The following is an 18,087-nucleotide window of genomic DNA, read 5'->3' as shown; positions in this document are numbered from 1 at the left end:
TCTGTCATATCTCAACCAACCACTTTAAAAAAAGGTACAATAACTGTATCCTTCCTTCCTTCCTTCTTTTTACAGTGTAACACATTCCATCATATTTGACACTGGGGAGAGTACATCAAAGTTAGCTAATTGCAAAATAAAAAATAAAAAATAGTAGTATAAAAGTTCAAAGTAAACAGTTAAGCAACATGATTGAAAGTCTGGAGTTGTATTTTAAATAATAAGAGCAAGGCACTAAACCAATCTAGATAGGGATATTTTCCTTTTAATAATGATTTATTTGCATTTAATAAATATTTAGAGGAGGCTGTTGCTGTGCATAAGTATATTTAATGCAACATCATGCAATTAATTAGTTTCAATATCTTGCTAAAAAGATGAAGAAATAAAATGGTGATTTTTTAAAAAAATGTGTGGGATAAGGGGTTGAAGGTTTGTTTGACTTGTTATTGTATTAAGTAATTTAAGCTGAACAATGTAACTGCTAAATTTCAGCCAATCAATTATTCTGTCAGTTTTATCACTGTCAGGAGACAATTTATGGATTATATTTAACAGTATTCATAATTGTGCATATGTTTTGGTGTTTATTGAATGTAGCATGTAGCACCTTACTGGAGTACTAATATTATTTATTACTGATACTTATCACATATGTCAAGTTGATCTAATTAGGGTTTTTTCCCTAAAATAAATTCTAGTGAATTGAGGTGAGTCATGTTAGATTCACTGAGAAGAACAGAAGGTGCTATTGAAAGCCATGAACGGGTGAACATTTTAAATAACTGCAGACAAAGTTGCTGAAAAGATTGTGAGATTATGTTATAACTAGCAGACACAGTAGAGAGAGGAGGTTTCATCTGCCTCTTTTCCAAAGGAGCTTTATTTCAGCCATGGATTATTGTGATGAAAATCACTTTATTAGGTGTGGACCACATAGGGATAAAAGACAACTTCTGAAAAAACCCTTTCTTCGTGGTCAACTTTTTCTTATGTTCACTAGCTATATGATGTGGAAGTTGAATTATGCTAGCCCTTCACCAAAATGAGGCCTATATATATAAATGTCTCAGTATATAGAGGAATTTTAAAATCAAACAAAATTTCCCTTTATGTGGAGAATATCTTTACACACAGAATCTATTCTTACTGATGTCAACACAGTTACTGGAGTATGTAATTATCCAGCCAGCATAGCTAGCCAAGTGTGATTGTCCTCCCCATATTCAAAGTATAAGGAATGGCATTGGCATGCAGGGGGAAGACCAAAATCTGCAAATTGTTGGGCATGGCATTACAGTTCAAGCCACTTTTTTCCTGTGCATGTAACATCAACACACAAGTGGCACAAAGATTGGACACGAGACCATGCCTCTGCCATGTTGTAGAGAAGGCATTTCTCCTATGAAAATTGCTGGATGATTCTCTGGGTACTTTCCATACCTGTCTCTTCTGCGATCCCCCCCCAAACTTCCCTCTATATTTACAATTCTGCCATTAAACTCTTCTCCACTCCATTTTACATAATCCCCTTTTCCAGAAGGTGCTCATTTCACATGCTATATGGCATTATGCCATCTTGTATACTGAATACATTTACTAACACTCAGGAGCAAGCTAAAATAATTCACTTGGGTTTGGCTGCCAAGTCGATTAAATACAACAATTTAGTGCAAAATCGTTCTATATGCCAGTAGGTGACAAGCCTTTTCTAAAAAAGCAGGATTCTTCTAACAACCGCTGTAATATGGAGTGCCTTGTTATTTTAGTATCTGCCATTATTCGGCAGTGTAACACTGCAGCTTGACATGGAATCGTTGGTTACATAACAGCTAGATAGCAGTGCCACTATAGTTTATCTTTTCATGTGTAAAATTCAGAATGTTTGGCTGAATTATTTTTCTCTAAAAGCATGAAAATACAAGATGTTACATCTGGAAGGACAAAAGTGCTATAATTCCCTTCAAAGATTCATTTCCTTAAGGTTAGGAAGAGGAAATGAGCTTGCTCCTGTTAAATATTTCTGAATTCTTTTAAAACAACAACTATGTTAAAATTAATATGTCTAGATCTGAATCATAAATAATAATAATAACTTTATTGTCATTGCACGTGTATACACAGTATACCCATACAACGAAATTCACTTAACACCCAAAGACCAGGTCCAACACACATAACAATCCCCAAACATACCCCCACCCACCACAAATTCCCCACCCCTAACCACTCAAACATCCATACAACAGACCAAGTAATGCTCTCCAACAGCTCACTGATGGTGACCCTTTAGTTCATTGTTGAGTGCAATTATAGCTGTGGGATAAAAGCTAGTCAGAAAATGTGTGGTCCGAGTTTTAATTGTTCTGTATCTTCTGCCAGAAGAAGAAAAAAGTCCAAAAAGATTGTAATCAGGATGGGAAGAGTCTCTGAGAATGTTATACAACTTCCTCAAACAGCGAGATTCGAAGATGTCATCCAGGGCTGGTAGCTGGAGCCCGATGATATTCTGGTAGTTTCTCTGTAGAGCTTTTTTGTCCACTACAGAGCTGCTCCCATACCATGCAAGAATGCTTTAAATCAGGACACTCTCAATGGTGCTGCGATAGTAGGACAGAAGTAGATGCTGAAATAGATCTATCTTCTTGAGCATAAATACATTCATACAGGCAGAATGTAGAAAATAAGAATTGATCAGCATTCAATACTGAAAGGTTTAAAAAAATAAGCAGGGTTGGCTTGAGACCACTGTGCCACAGATTGCCGGATGTGAGTCCCTCTTTGTGAGATGGGGTCATGGGGTTCAGATGGGCTTGCTGCTTACGTACCTAGCTCCCTGCCACGTGGCAACGGCCCTGCCCGAGCTACTCGACGTGATAGCCACGGTGGCAGTTGATACACCCAGGCTTATGGTCATGGGTGATTTCAATCTGCCGTCCGTTGGTGAAACGTCAGAGATGGCTCGGGAGTTCATGGCTTCCATGACGGCCATGGACCTGACGGTTCATGGCCCCACTCACGGGGGGGACACACGCTGGACCTGATTTTTGTCTCTGGCCAGTGGTTGAGTGGTCTTATTATAGGGGATATAGACATGAAACCCTTGTCATGGTCAGATCACTCACTCCTTCGTCTGGACCTTCGAACCGCTACACCCCGCCGCAGGGAGGCGGACCCAATTAGATGGATCCGCCCCAGGCGCCTGATGGATCCTGATAGGTTCCAGATGGAGCTTGGGCCAATTCCTGAAGATCTGGCACACGACTCGGCCGAGGACCTGGTAGCTGCCTGGGATCGGGCAGCTGGTGGGGCCTTGGATCGAGTCGTGCCTTTGCGGCCTCTGACCCAGTGTCGATCCCTCGCGGCTCCTTGGTTCACCGAGGAGCTGAGGGAGATGAAACGCAGGAAAAGACGCCTAGAGAGCGGTTGGAGGGCCAGTCTCGCTGAATCTGACCGAACACTGGTAAGGTCGCATATTAAGACCTATCTAGTGGCGATAAAGATGGCAAAGTTTAACTACTTTTCCGCCTCTATTGCATCATCAGGGAATCGTCCGGCCGCCCTGTTCAGGGTAACCCGCTCCCTGCTCCATCCAGGAGCGCGGGAGGATCCCTTGGAAGGCAGGGCGGAGGATTTCGGACAATACCTGTATGACAAAATCGCTCAGATCCGGGGGGATTTGGACTCTGACTGGGTAGATCAGGGCAGGGTGACGAGGAATAGTCTTGAGAATGTTACCTGGGAGGAGTTTGATGCTGTGACTCTGGATGATGTGGACAGGATTTTGGGGAGACTTAGTGCGGCCACATGTTTACTGGACCCGTGTCCCTCCTGGTTGGTACTGGCCTCCCAGGAGGTTACACGAGGCTGGCTCCAGGGTGTTATCAATGCTTCGTTGAGTGAGGGTCACTTCCCCGCCGCCTTGAAAGAAGCGGTGGTGAGGCCTCTCCTCAAGAAGCCGTCCCTGGATCCGGCAATATTGGCCAACTATCGTCCTGTCTCCAACCTTCGCTTCCTGGCGAAGGTTGTTGAGAGTGTGGTCGCGCGACAGTTTCCACAATTCTTGGAGGAAACATCCTATCTAGATCCGTTCCAGTCGGGTTTCAGGCCTGGACACAGCACGGAAACGGCATTGGTCGCGTTGGTTAATGATCTCTGGAGGGGACAGGGGTTGTTCCTCTGTTCTGGTCCTGTTAGACCTCTCAGCGGCTTTTGATACCATCGACCATGGTATCATGCTGCACCGGTTGGAAGAGTTGGGGATGGGGGGCACCGTATTACGATGGTTCTCCTCCTTTCTCTCTGACCGGTCGCAGTTCGTGTTGGCAGGGGGGCAGAGGTCGACCTCAAGGCCTCTTATATGTGGAGTGCCTCAGGGGTCGGTCCTCTCGCCCCTCCTGTTCAACATTTATGTGAAGCCGCTGGGCGAGATCATCCGTGGCTTTGGGGTGAGATACCACCAGTACACTGATGACACCCAGCTGTACATCTCCACCCCAGGCCACCCCAACGATGCCCTTGAAGTGATGTCCCAGTGCCTGGAGGCTGTGCGGATCTGGATGGGGAGGAACAGGCTCAGGCTCAACCCTTCCAAGACTGAGTGGCTGTGGCTCCCGGCATCCCGATATAGTCAGTTGACTCCATCACTGACTATTGGGGGCGAGTCGTTGGCCCCCACAGAGAGGGCTCGCAATCTGGGAGTCCTCCTGGATAGGCAGCTGTCCTTGGAGGAACATCTGACGGCTGTAACCAGGGGGACCTTTTGTCAGGTTCGCCTGATCCGCCAGTTGCGGCCCTTTCTTGATCGGGATTCCCTGTGCACAGTCACTCATGCCCTCGTCACCTCTCGCCTTGACTACTGCAACGCTCTCTACATGGGGCTCCCCTTGAGGAGCACCCGGAGGCTCCAACTGGTCCAGAATGCAGCAGCGCGGGTAGTGACGGGAGCAGCCTGGCGCTCCCATGTAACACCGCTCCTGCGCGAGCTGCACTGGCTCCCAGTGGTCTTCCGGGTGCGCTTCAAGATGTTGGTTATCACCTTTAAAGCGCTCCATGGCATAGGGCCTAGCTATCTTCGAGACCGCCTGCTGCCACCGACGATCTCCCATCGACCTGTGCGCTCCCACAGAGAGGGCCTCCTCGGGGTGCCATCAGCCAAACAGTGCAGGCTGGTGACCCCCAGGGGGAGGGCCTTCTCTGTGGGGGCACCTACCCTCTGGAATCAATTGCCTCCAGAGATAAGGTGAATCCAAGACCTCGGCGCCTTCCGCCGTGCCCTTAAAACCTTCCTTTTCCAGCAAGCTGGGCTGGCCTAATTTTTTTTAAGTGTTTTTAAGTGTTTTGTTTATTGTTTTTAATTAATGGGGCCAAATTTATATATGTATATTTTAACTGTATTTTAATATTTGTATTTGATGTTTTTACTTGGCTGTTCACCGCCCTGAGTCCTCAGGGAGAAGGGCGGTATACAAATTCAAAAATAAATAAATAAATAAATAAATAAATTTATTTATGTAGTAATGAAATTCACATGACATAATTTGCAAAAATATTGAAAAACTACCATCACCACCATGGATGCATACTGCATTGTTACTGGGGTATCATTTGAGCAATTCCTTAAGTGAGGTTAGATTTTTGTTATTTTTGTAATAGGACTAACTGTATCCAAATAAGGTCTCAAAACTTCTTTAGGAAAGATCATTCTATCTGCTCACTCTTTTACACACCATTTACATCCCGGGGTGGGGACAACACTTATAGCTTGAATTATCACATCTTTTCTAACATGGACAAAGACATTGATTGCTATGACTTAAATGTTTTACTTCATCCCTAACTTTTTTCAATAATCATAAAAATGAAGATAAATTCTTACTTCTTTCTCTGTGGGTTTTCCCACTTCAGCCTTTAGCAGCTTGCCTTCTGTAATTAAGCTGGCTGAAATAAAGCCAGCTTCTGAAATCCCTTTCCAGATTTCAACCCCTTCTTCCTTTTGGGCCATGCTTTTGCTGGCCTGGTGTTCTGTCCAACCACCTTGAACTTAGCCTCTAAATGGTGAATTGCCTTGCTTCCCTTTCTGCTCCCATTCATGTTAGAAAAGCAAGCACAATCATGTTAGAAAAACACAAGGCCTACAAAGTCCCTTCCAATTTTATGGTCGCACAGTGGTTAGAATGCAGTACTGTAGGCTACTTCTCTGACTGCCAGCTGCCCGTAGTTTGGCAGTTCGAGTCTCACTGAGTCTCAAGGTTGACTCAGCCTTCCATCCTTCCGAGGTCAGTAAACTGAGGACCCAATTGTTGGGGTCAATATGCTGACTCTGTAAAACCACTTAGAGATGGCTGTAAAACACTAGGAATATAAATCTAAGCGCTATTGCTATTGCTATTTTATTTTGTTAACAGTTCTCACTTTCAGCCAATTAAGAAAAAGCCAGCATGTCACCATTCCACAACTTAACTTAAAAAAGGAAGTTCACCCTTTCAAGGCAGGCAGCTCATATGAAATGTTCATCAAGGTAGAGAGTGGGAATCCAGAGAAGGGCAAAGTCGCTACAGTAGAGACCGGGGCATTGGTGTAAGATGGAATGAAGTGCAACAGGTGGATTGGCTTCCTAATGTCTGACAGAAGGAAGAAAATATTACCTTTGGTGTAGAATAAGAACCGTTAGGTAAGTCATCTTCCCAGCAACAAGCTGAGGATGACATCATCCTTTCCTGCCCTTCCTAAACTGTAGGGTGACCTCTCTTCATGCAGAAAATGCAGATCAGTCCTGAGTCTCTAATGATTATCCTATCATCCTATCAGCATTTGATGCTCTTCCAGTTAGTTGTTCTAGCAAAAACTATCACAGTAGGTAAATGTCACTCTCATTTTGCGACCAATTTCAAAATATGACCAATTTCAAAATATGAAAGGATTGCTCCTTGTTGGCTAGTAAATCTAAATCTAAACTAGTTATCTTTTCCCATTCCTGTGGGTCAAAAAGTACTCTACAAAAAGCATCCTTCAGGTGCTAGATTATTTCCTATATAATTCCATTTTTAAGGCAGATCCTCCTAAGAGCTCTCCTATTCTCTTTCACTATTCTTGTGCAGAATGACCCCAGATTTGAGTTAACTTTTATAAGTAGTTTACTCTATTCAGTTTTCAAAGCATTTTCTCCTGTGGAGATGGGTATTTTCTCAGAGAATTAACTTCTCAAGAAAGTTTTTCCAATAGCTTCCCTCAGTGTTAAAACAATAGTAGAAGTGTTTGTTACTCACACTACCGCTGTGGCATTTAACTCCTTTGCAACTCTCATGGTTTTCCTTATGAATCCAGGAAGGCTGAATATTTCTTTATCAAAAAAGGACATATTTCCTGGGAGTAATTGAAAAGCTATAGCCTTACAATTTTCCATGGAGAACAATTATTACCATTTTTAAGGCATAAATTTATGATCTACTTTCTTATCACGAAAGGAGCTGCTGGAATGGGTCTTGGGTAGACCAATTCTAGCTAGCTAGCTAGCTATCTACTATCTATCTATTCTATCATATCTAAATTCCATTTTATTAACATCAAATACATCATGTGCAATCAGCACTTCACATGTAAATGTATAAATACATATAAAATTAATAGTTTACCAAGAAAGGATGAAAATTCAAATTTAATCCTAAAATAGCTAGATATATTTTAATATTATCCAATTAAGGGACAATAGTGGAAAATAGCAGAAATAGCAATAGCAGAAAACAGAAGAATGTGAAGATTTCAGCAGATAGCTCAGGATAAGTTAAGATTTCAGAGACAGAATTTATTGATTTTTCAGGCTCCTTGAATACTACTTATTCAGTGTTTTCTTTCTATCTTCAAATCGCAAATCATGCTAATGCTTCCACACTTTAATCAAATACTTGTATTCTGCACTCTGCATTCTGCACTGAAATAACCTATTGTGACTCACTATTACCATCTCAACACTCTGCAGACATTCCAAACAAGTCTAAAATAAAAGCTGCTAACTCAGACAGTTAAATAGGAAATGGAATGCCAAGCAAATTTTAGCATTAATAATATTACACTTGCTAATTGTTTGCCTTCAGTGCTGCTTTATTTTATGTTTTAACCTGCAGAGGCTAATAATTTGCACTTGAATGCTTAAGCCAAGAATATTTTTGCATCACTGGCGGCAATGCTTTTTTTTTTTTTTTTTAGAGTGTTCAGTTAACAGAGCTCCAGGAGGCTGACTAAAATGATGGCTGTTTGGTTGCTGAATGACTAGTACTGAAAACTAGGGCTATGCATAGACATACATTTGGGGAGAGCCAGGGAAGTTTATAATATAATACAATCTTCCACTACTTGGCAACCTCAGTAATACAAGTATACTGTATTACACTTCATAGAATTCTCAGCCAATATGTTGGAAAGGCAACAAGTTTATCCATTAACTCATCCACAATTTAGCTTTTGCATCCATTTACACGATGGCTATAGGAATCATGGTCTATCTTCATACATTAACTGGGCGAATGGATTCATAATCTGAATCACCAGAAACAAGTGAAAACTGGATTTTTTTCATGCGAACCAGAGGTCTGCTTTCTAATTGTAGTGTACTGAAATGTAATGATTCATGATGGATGATTATGATCCATCAACCACAAACATAATTTGGAAAGAAAAGAAACCCCAAGCATGAGAACATGTGAATAATCACGTAAGGAATTTCCATTATAGAGCTTTTCTTCGGTGCTGCGTTTATGGTAACTTTGATTTAGTTATGCTGTAAGTGTTATCACATGTTTTGTTTATCACTTAAGATAAAGGACAATATGTAAGTGGCAGTGCCACTGTGCAGTATATTTACAGGTGTCATGATTCATATTGATGCTTTGTCATCACTACAGTAGTAAAAAGGTCTTAGCAGGCAGAGTTGTGGAATTGCTTCATGAAATCTTAGATTTTCCAGTTAAAATATATTGTTCTGAAAAAGTAGAATGTGTATTAAAATCTGCATAAAAAGGATTTTATCTTTTATACTTTTTAAAAGGTAGCAGCAGGTTTAGAAAACGGTATTCAATAGCTAATACAGTTGTCTTTCTTGTGTTTTTAATGCCCTCTTATTCACGTTTATGTACTGCGGACCAGGAGATAGTGTTTATGATACGTGACAGGATATTCGGAGGGAATTCAGTTGCAAAACAGTGTACAGAAAACTGTGTTATTGTTGCAATAGAAGCAGAACAAATCGTGCAATCAGTGAGTGATACTTGTCCATTTTCCATGTGAACACAGTGTGATCTGGCAGAAAGACAATCTGAATGTTTATAGTTTACTATTAGGTGAAACCAGTGAGACACACAAAACCTGATATTATGATGCCACAAGATAGATTGCAAAGCAGGAACTAAGCTGGTTATGCAGGTTACACAGATCAGCAATTAGCACAAATCCATCAGTGTCCAAAGAAAAAGGAAGATTGAGAAAACAATAACTGGAAATCTAAAAAAGAAAAGAAAAGAAAAGAAAAGAAAAGAAAAGAAAAGAAAAGAAAAGAAAAGAAAAGAGCCTGAGTGGTGTAGGAGGCTAATGCTTCCTACTAAGGCAGCATTTAACATCCAACTGCCTGCAATTACTGCGAGTTCAATTCTCACAAGGCTCAAGGTCGACTCAGCCTTCCATCCTTTCTAAGGTGGGTAAAATGAGGACCGGGTTTGTGGGGGCAATAAGGTGACTTTGTATAAAATATACAAAAGTATGAAGGCTATTGCTTAACACATTGTAAGCCATCCTGAGTCTCCGGAGAAGGGTGGCATATAAAAATAAATAAAAAAATAATAAAAAAAATAAATAAAAAAATAATAGGAGAAGGACAAGTCAGCATAGTATTTTGCTGGCCTGGTGTAGTATTAAACTACACAGATATTTGATTTATAGTTTTGGATAATTTCATTGCCCATCATTCACCAAATCTTGCTGGTACATAACTATTTTTTCATAATCTATAATCAATTATTATGTGTGTGGGCTTATCAGTGACCTTTCTTCAAAGCTTTTCCTCCCTATTTTTTGCAGCATTTTCACATGTAGATTTTAGATGTAGATTTGCTCCCTTCTTTGAATACTAACTGTTTGACTCTTAGAAAGCAAGCACACAGCTTCTAAATACAAACACTGTAGTAGATGCTTTAAATCATCTGTACTTGCAGCAACTCCTGATCTGCAGAAATAACCTGGAAGGTGGAGCTGCAGTCTGTGGCTAATTCAAAGTGATGGCACCATCTACAGTCAGAGATGTTGTCTGCAATTATCATTTGGAAACAGCTGCAGTGATTCCTTAACACTTGTTTCCATCCCCGTTCAGCCCAGATGTTATGAAATGCAATTCATGATGATGTTTCCATGTTCCAGTAGCTAAATAAAGAGACATTTTTGCGCTCAGCAAAAAATGCTTGATTTGAAGTAGGAAAAAAAACGTACATGAGTGAAAGGGGACATGGTTGCTGCTAAACAGCTGGGCACAGACAACCCTTATTTTATTTTCTAAAGGAAAGTCTGATGACATCATAATTGTGATTCTTCAGTTGCATAGGAAATGCACTCTACCTATGCTCTTTCCTTTGCATATTTCAGGACAGTTTGATAGCTCAGTTCTAATGAGTGTTGACATATTGTAGAAAACTGTAGCGGTTGGCTAATACAACAACAGATAAAAACAATCCCAGTCTGTGGGTTTGTAGGCATTGAGGTGTATTCTTCCAGCTTTTCTGACTCCCACAGTCTAGACGTGTAGGGTGTTTCAATTTGACACATAACTGACTAGAATCACAGTAGGTTGTTGAGCCTGTAGAGCAACTTCCTCCTTTAAGTGGGAAGACTGCCTAAAGGGATCTTAATGAATACCATTTTCTCTGAAAGAACTGGCATTGAACACTATATGAAAGAGCACATTTCTTCATGAATTAACACTTTTGTCTGGTGATGATTGGCATTTATAAGATCCATTATGTGTGGTTGTATAGAAGTGGAATAGAAAACAAAGGTCTTATGTGCACCTATTAGTGATTGTGACTATTAATACTGATATTGTTACTATTTTTAACAGAGACTACTTGGGAGCGACCAAGCAGTGTTCCGGGAACTCCAAAGAATTCTGTGAGCCAGAAGAACTCCTTGCCTACAGGTAGGGGACAAATCATCCACAGGCGCATGCAGTTACTTTCTCCAAAAGGGGAGGGGATCATAAAAGCTCCTACTATCTGCATTAAATAAGAAAATCCCCGTGATATATTTAGAGAGAAAGTAGTACTAGGAGAATGCACAGAATTTCCTTGGCAGAGATATGGCTTATGAATAATATTTAGGTACCATCAAATCAGGTTCAAACTTCAGTCGCTGAATGCAGTATGCTGTTTTGCCAAGAGTCAAGGCAGTGATCAAGTACCCCGTCAGTTGGTTAATTTGGATCCAGAGACAATAAGCACACCTGTGAATAAAGAGATTTTTAAGCCTTGTTATGAACTCATAAAAATTTAAAAGCATAACATAAAAACAGGGGTGGGCTGCCGCCGGTTGTAACAACCGGTTCGCCCGGAACCAAAAATGTGAGCGCGTACATGTGCATGGCATCGAGAAACTGGCAATTATATAGGACGTAATAGCACCAGGGTGGGTGGGCAGGCCCAACCCTGGTCAGAACTACCAGTTCGCCTGAACCGGTCTGAACCTGTAGCAGCCCACCACTGTGTAAAAAGCATATATATCAAACAAGATGAGATCAAAATCTTTAATAAGCTGTCAGGACCTCCTTAAACATGAGAGCAGAGAACTCCAATTTCCACAGTACCCAGTGCTAGGTTTTGTGCAGAGGGTCCCTACAAACAACAACAATTCACCATGACTTTCTGACCCTTTAATGGTCTTGAGACTGTAAGACCTGGCTTTGACTGAATGGCATATGACTTTCACAGGTTTGCAGCTATGTAAAGACACTCTCCTTCCTTCCTATCTTTTCTCTTTTATTCAGTAAATAAGAGTTTTAAAAAACAGGCAGGTTAATTCAGAATAAAGTCTAAACGTCTAGACTTTTCTTAATATGAAGGAGAAATCAAAATATGTCACCAAACCCCTCAAAATAATAATGGACTTCTGCATTGCCACTACATATGCCTACCACTTTGACCTATTCTGAATCTGCAATCTTGCAAGGATCTTCCTATGATATCCCTGATTCTGATTACCCACCTTATAGGTTACCTTTCCATCCTTCCATTCCTTGCTGAGTGTTTTTTTTTCTACTCTATTATCCACTCTTCTGAACCAAAGTATGTGCTTGCTGTTCAATTTCCCCAAAGGAGCAGTCAATCTTTATTCCTTCCGGAATTGATTCACAGTCTTAGTAACTATCTCCAGATCCATAATTCATTGTCTTCTTTTTTTTCAGTATCCAGCTTTCACAGCAGTACATTACTACTGTTAAAAAAAATCATTGCTTTGACAATTTTAATCCTTGCCGTTGTTGGAAAATCCTCATCATTGCTTTCATTTTTTTTCCTCTGAAAGCAAGGTGCTTAGAGTTCTTGTGTTGGTTTCTTTGAGATCCTTGAATTTTGTGTTTGGAACTCAACTCACTCTCCCTGCCCCATTCGCTCCACTTTTTAAATTATAGGCGATACGAAATAATAAACAGTGAAGGAAAGTGCAAAATCATAATGAACTGGAATTCATAATGAATCTCTTTCTACTGATACTTCTAGACTCATTTTTATTTTCTAACATTTAGTTCTGCTCTGTAAGTAATTGAGATCACTTCATAATTATATACACATATTATATAGTATATGTGTGTGTATGGATGTATGTATGTAGTATATGTATATGTATGTGTGTGTGTGTTTATATGTGTGCATATTTTATATATGTATGTATGTGTGTTTGTGTACACACACACACACACACACACACACACACAGAGAGAGAGAGAGAGAGAGAGAGAGAGAGAGAGAGAGAGAGAGAGAGAGAGAAACGTGTGTCACTTTATTACCTAATTTTGCCATATGATTTTAAAGGCAATATTTATCTACAACAATCACATTCCATTAAGTGTGTTTTAATTTATTTATTTATTATTTATTAATTCAATTTGTATGCCGCCCCTCTCCGAAGACTAAAGGCAGCTCACAATGCATTTAAAATCATTATAAAAAACATTTAAAAATTAAAAACATTAAAAACATTAAAACCCATTCACACCATTCATGGCCGGATCTCGCCGGATTTCAAGAGCGAGATCAACGGTCCCAGGCTTGCCAGAAAAACCAGGTCTTCACCGCTTTTCGGAAGGCCAATAGGGTGGGGATGGTCTGGACCTCAGGAGGTAACTGGTTCCAGAGAGCTGGGGCAGCCACAGAGAAGGTCCTCCCCCATGGGCCCGCCAGCCTGCATTGTTTAGCTGACAGGACCTGGAGGAGACCAGCTCTGTGGGATCTTACCAGTCACTGGGAGTTATGCGGTAGAAGGCGGTCTTGAAGATACCCTGGCCCTGAGCCATGTAGGGCTTTAAAGGTAATAACCAACACCATGAATTGTGACCATTGTCACAATTGTTAACATTAGTTAACAACTAATGTTGCTTTTTGTTTCAAAATCTGAAAATATTTCAGCAATGTCCTGTTGATGATGCTGAGGGACTATTTTCAACACTTAAACAGGCATGTCCAATTCGCCTCCCATAAGCCTCATGCAGCCCTGGACGGCTACTATTCTATTTGACTTTTTTTTCTAAAAAAATTCCCTGATCAATAAAGATGAGGCTTTTCAATGTCAGGTGACAAGTCCCACCTTTTCCGCTGTACCTTAAAAAACTGGCATCCCAAAGAGCAGCATCATGGTAAGATAGGATGGCTGAATACGTTCAATTTTTTTTTTCCATAGTCCCTTGCAGAAAGTTTTAAGCCATCTGCTCTCATCTCGATGCTGTTCTTCAGCGGCATTCATAGCAATTTTTCTAAGTGACTGACAAGGAGGGGGGAACTCCTTTCCTCAAAAGACTAAGGGGAAAAAACCCCTCTCTGTTCAAGAGAATAAGCCTTATTCCCTTGCCAAGAGTTTTTGTTCTGTAGTTCCATGCAGAAAGGTTTTTTCCCCAAGTTCTGCAGAAGCCATTCAGATCCTTATAGATGTCTTCCATGAATAGAGTTTGAAAAAACCCAAATTCCCAGGTTATACAGGAAAAATCTTTTGAAGAGATCCTTTTCCCTAGCACTTTCATTTCTACTCAGCTATGCAATCTTCTCCTTTGGGTTAGGGGTTAGCCCCCATTCTTTTAGCATTTAGAAAATCTAGAAAAAACATTTTTTTAACTTGGTTTTTAATTGTTGGATTATTTATTTTCTATTTTAATGGTAATTGTAATCTGTTTAAAAAACATTTGGAAGCCTTCCTCCCCACCCCCAGCATGCACACAGTAGGTTAAATAAACAAAATAAAATAAATATTCCTTCATTTAACAAAAAGGTGAATAGTATCTGTGGAATACTGTATTTCATTTACTGAATTGGTTCTGGAGAGTGTTAAATAATATGTTAATCACCATTTAGGAAGGTCAAGTAAAATGCTTGATTTTAACAGTGACTTAAAAGCCACCCCCTCCTTTCCTGCCTCCTCGGTCTGAACTGCATGTCTTTTTCTTACAGTGAACGGATATCACATACCAGGCACGTTGGCATCCCAGCTAGAGCCAAGCCACATGAGTCTCCGCAAAATCAGCAGTGACCCTCAGGTAAACTCACATAATGTGCTTCAGAATTCCTCCCTTAATAAATTTAGCTTTATTTAGAAACAGGTTTAGTGGTAACTTCCAGTACAAGGAAGCTTGGAAATTGGGTTTTTTTTTTTTTTTTAAATGTGAATCACCATTACTCCACAGCAAAGTCCATGCTTGTACTGTGAATTTCAAAGTCATTATAGTTCTGAAGCAAGTTCCTTCTTCCCTCCCCCCTCCTCCCTCCCTCCCCCCCAGTAGTGGATTCTACTTACCTTTGCTACCGGTTTGGAATTGGGAGAGCATGTGCAGCGCTTTTGCACATGCGCAGATCCTTCTGTGCATGCACAGAGCGTCCGTGATGATATCCGGATGGGTGGGCAGAGCCTCCTGCTACCGCCACTACCGGTTCGCCCGAACTGGGGTGAACCAGTAGAAACCCACCACTGCTCCCCCCTTCTCTTTCTATCTCTCTCCATCTCTCTTTCTCTGCTGTTTTTATATGTCAAAGCTCCTATTGATTTTATTCAGCTTTGGCCATCTGTAATCATTCGGTAGCATGAAGTTCTTCAGGCAAACCGTGCAATGTACTTTCTTTCTGTCCAAGTTTTAATTGCAATTACACTAGCTGTCTGCTTACTCTTTGCTCTTTGGTCCTTACCTCATAGATGGGGTGGGGTTTTTTTTGTTTTTGTTTTTTTGTTTTTGTTATCTTCAATCAAATCTATGTTTCTCACATTTTTTATGATATGTGTGAACTCGGGAAGTGGGGGTATTGGAATTCCTCCATGAGCCTCTTTTATTGCTATTTTGGAACATGTTGAAAGATGGCTTGAAGTTTTCTTGCAGAAATATGTGGTTTAGATCTTTAGGTCAAACATGCTTCAGAATTCTATGTATAATTGTTGTGCTCAGTATAACAGTGTGGTGATAATGACAGTCCTTGACACCAGTCCAGCATGTCGCTGTGCTAGGAGGCTTTTGAGAAATTTCTACTTTCCTACATTCTAAACACCAGGATCATCCTGAAGTGATCTTTGCATCACTAAATTGCAGCCCAGCACTCCCTGTAGTTTCCAGCCATGTTTGTAAGTGATATTTATTAACAACACCGATTGATTTTATAAAATCACAGAATGGGAAGGAACATTTAGGCCACTGAATTTAGCCCCCACCCAGCTAATTGGAGGATACAAATTAAAGCTTCTCAGACAGATAGTTGCCTAGAACCCATCCAGCAAAGGAAAGGACACCATTTTCTGGATAATAATAGTTTCCACTGTCATAAAATTTCCTCTTAATGATTAGCCATTTTTTTCTAATAATCATTTTACATTTTAATTCAAATTTAAGTCCATTACACTGTGTCCTTACCTCTGAGACAGTAGACCTTCTGTTGTGTGACATCCTTCAGGAATTTGGAGAATGCTCTTATATTTCTCTTTGTTCCAAATCTACTCAAGGTTAAATATACCAATTTTTCAATGGAAGTTATTGTTTCTAGTCCCCAGATATCACTGGCTGCCCTTTTCTGACCCTGCACTACTTACAGTAATCTGAATTCCTAAAGTGTAGTACTTTAAACATAATGCCTGAGCTATGAGCTAACCGATTCAGAATAAAGTAAAAATTGTAGTACCCATGAAACCTAAAATTGTAGTAATTTTTATTGCAACCATATCAGACTATTGATTCATATTCAGCTTGTAATCAACAACTATTCCAAAATACTTTAAGTATTATTACAAAGCCATACATAAACCAAACTATATCTATATGTTTAATTTATACTTCCTAAGCATAAGTCTCTGTTAAATTTCATTTAAAAAAAAAATCAGCACATTTGTCTGCTACAATAAGATTTTTTTTGGTCTTCTATGATACTAGCTATCTCCCCTTCCCCTAATATTGTATCATGTGCAGATTTAATCAGTTGCATTCCATCTCACCATCCAAGTGATTAATAAAAATAAAAAGTACAAGTCCTAGAAATCTTCTGTCACTCTCTTCAATATTTCCAGAGTGATGAGGAAATTGCTTTGAATGTTCTGCATGTCTTAAAAGGTGAGACATGATGACTAAATATAGCTGAGTTATAAAGACCCAGTATTCTAGAATGCAGCACTGAATCCAAAATTTAAATCCCAATTCTGCACCTGTGTGGATTAAAATACATTTGGTCATTCCCAACCATGACATTGCAAAGTAATTTTGGCAGTTTACGTGTCAATTTCAGTTTCTCATTTACAATACCCACATTGTTATAATGGAAATGTTACATCACAGATTACAATAGCATATCAGAAATGTAATTATGGACCTCTTCCTAAAGCCTATCAGATCCTTTTGTTATGTTATTATTTGGCCACTGATAAGATACAGCTCCTTCCCAAATGTTAATGGAAAGAACATGTTCTTTCAATAAAAAAGCTACATTGACTAGGATATGCATCTTACCATTTCTTCCTTTTTCCATTTATTAACAGAATTTCAGACAAATGTCAGGGAAAATTTATATAGTTCTACATCTACCAAATGTTTACATTGTGTGAATGATACAACAATCTTAGACCAAACACTACAAACAAAACATCAGTCTAAGCTACTACCTCCAACATAATATGTTCCAGCTCATAGAATTTAGTTTTATTTTGCCCTGGCTTTCCTCTACAGATATGAATACTGTTTAATACTTACATTCCGGCATTATTCAGGAAAGTAGGCAAATTAATATTATTTGCTCAGACTAGCTACATCATTGAATAGCAATATCCTGAACTTCTCCTGTTAAAAAAAAAACTAGCTGCCTTATTGCCATTGTTAAATTCTTGGATAACTGCAAGGTATACCTTCTGCAAGGTATACCTAGGAAGCAGTAGTTTTTAGGAAGCTCCTGTAAGTTATTGAAAGGTTCATTGTCATCATCAACATTTTGTGAATCCCCTTGGATATACCGTATTGTAGAATAGCAAATCAGAAAATATGTGCTGCCAACACAATTAATTTGTTAGAGGATGGTGGTTCAGAAAAATTTGCTACTGTAAGCTTTGATTGAGTCAGCAAGTCATATCTTTTAGAACATGAAGAACTTGGTCAAAACAGCTCTGCTGGCCTTCTACACTGTGTGGGCCCTCAGTCTCTCTTCCTCTCAATCTTTTCTGTCTCCCCCCACCCTACCCCCAGTGCTGCCAAAAGCAGAGGCCCCACTCACAACTGAGATTTCCAATACTTGGCAGTATCTTCATTCTTAACATTATCCAGTATTTTTTTAATGTTTGCAGTGTCACTGTAGAATAGATTAATTTTGCCTTTGCAACATAACAGGATGGACC

The 18,087-nt window shown here is 39.9% G+C and overlaps 1 protein-coding gene across 1 annotated transcript in view; it reads left to right on the top strand.

Annotated features, from left to right (window-relative positions):
* Positions 1-18,087, top strand: part of GAS7 (growth arrest specific 7) — a 149,041-nt gene that overhangs the window by 103,547 nt on the left and 27,407 nt on the right. Inside the window, exons 3-4 of the mRNA XM_034408502.3 lie at positions 11,099-11,176; positions 14,688-14,773. Coding sequence (XP_034264393.1) covers positions 11,099-11,176; positions 14,688-14,773 — 164 coding nt within the window. The remainder of the gene's footprint in view (positions 1-11,098; positions 11,177-14,687; positions 14,774-18,087) is intronic.

The sequence above is a fragment of the Pantherophis guttatus genome, chromosome 2 (assembly GCF_059756535.1).
Source record: "Pantherophis guttatus breed Tessera chromosome 2, ASM5975653v1, whole genome shotgun sequence".
NCBI lineage: Eukaryota > Metazoa > Chordata > Lepidosauria > Squamata > Colubridae > Pantherophis > Pantherophis guttatus.
This window is presented reverse-complemented; position numbering and strand designations above follow the sequence as displayed.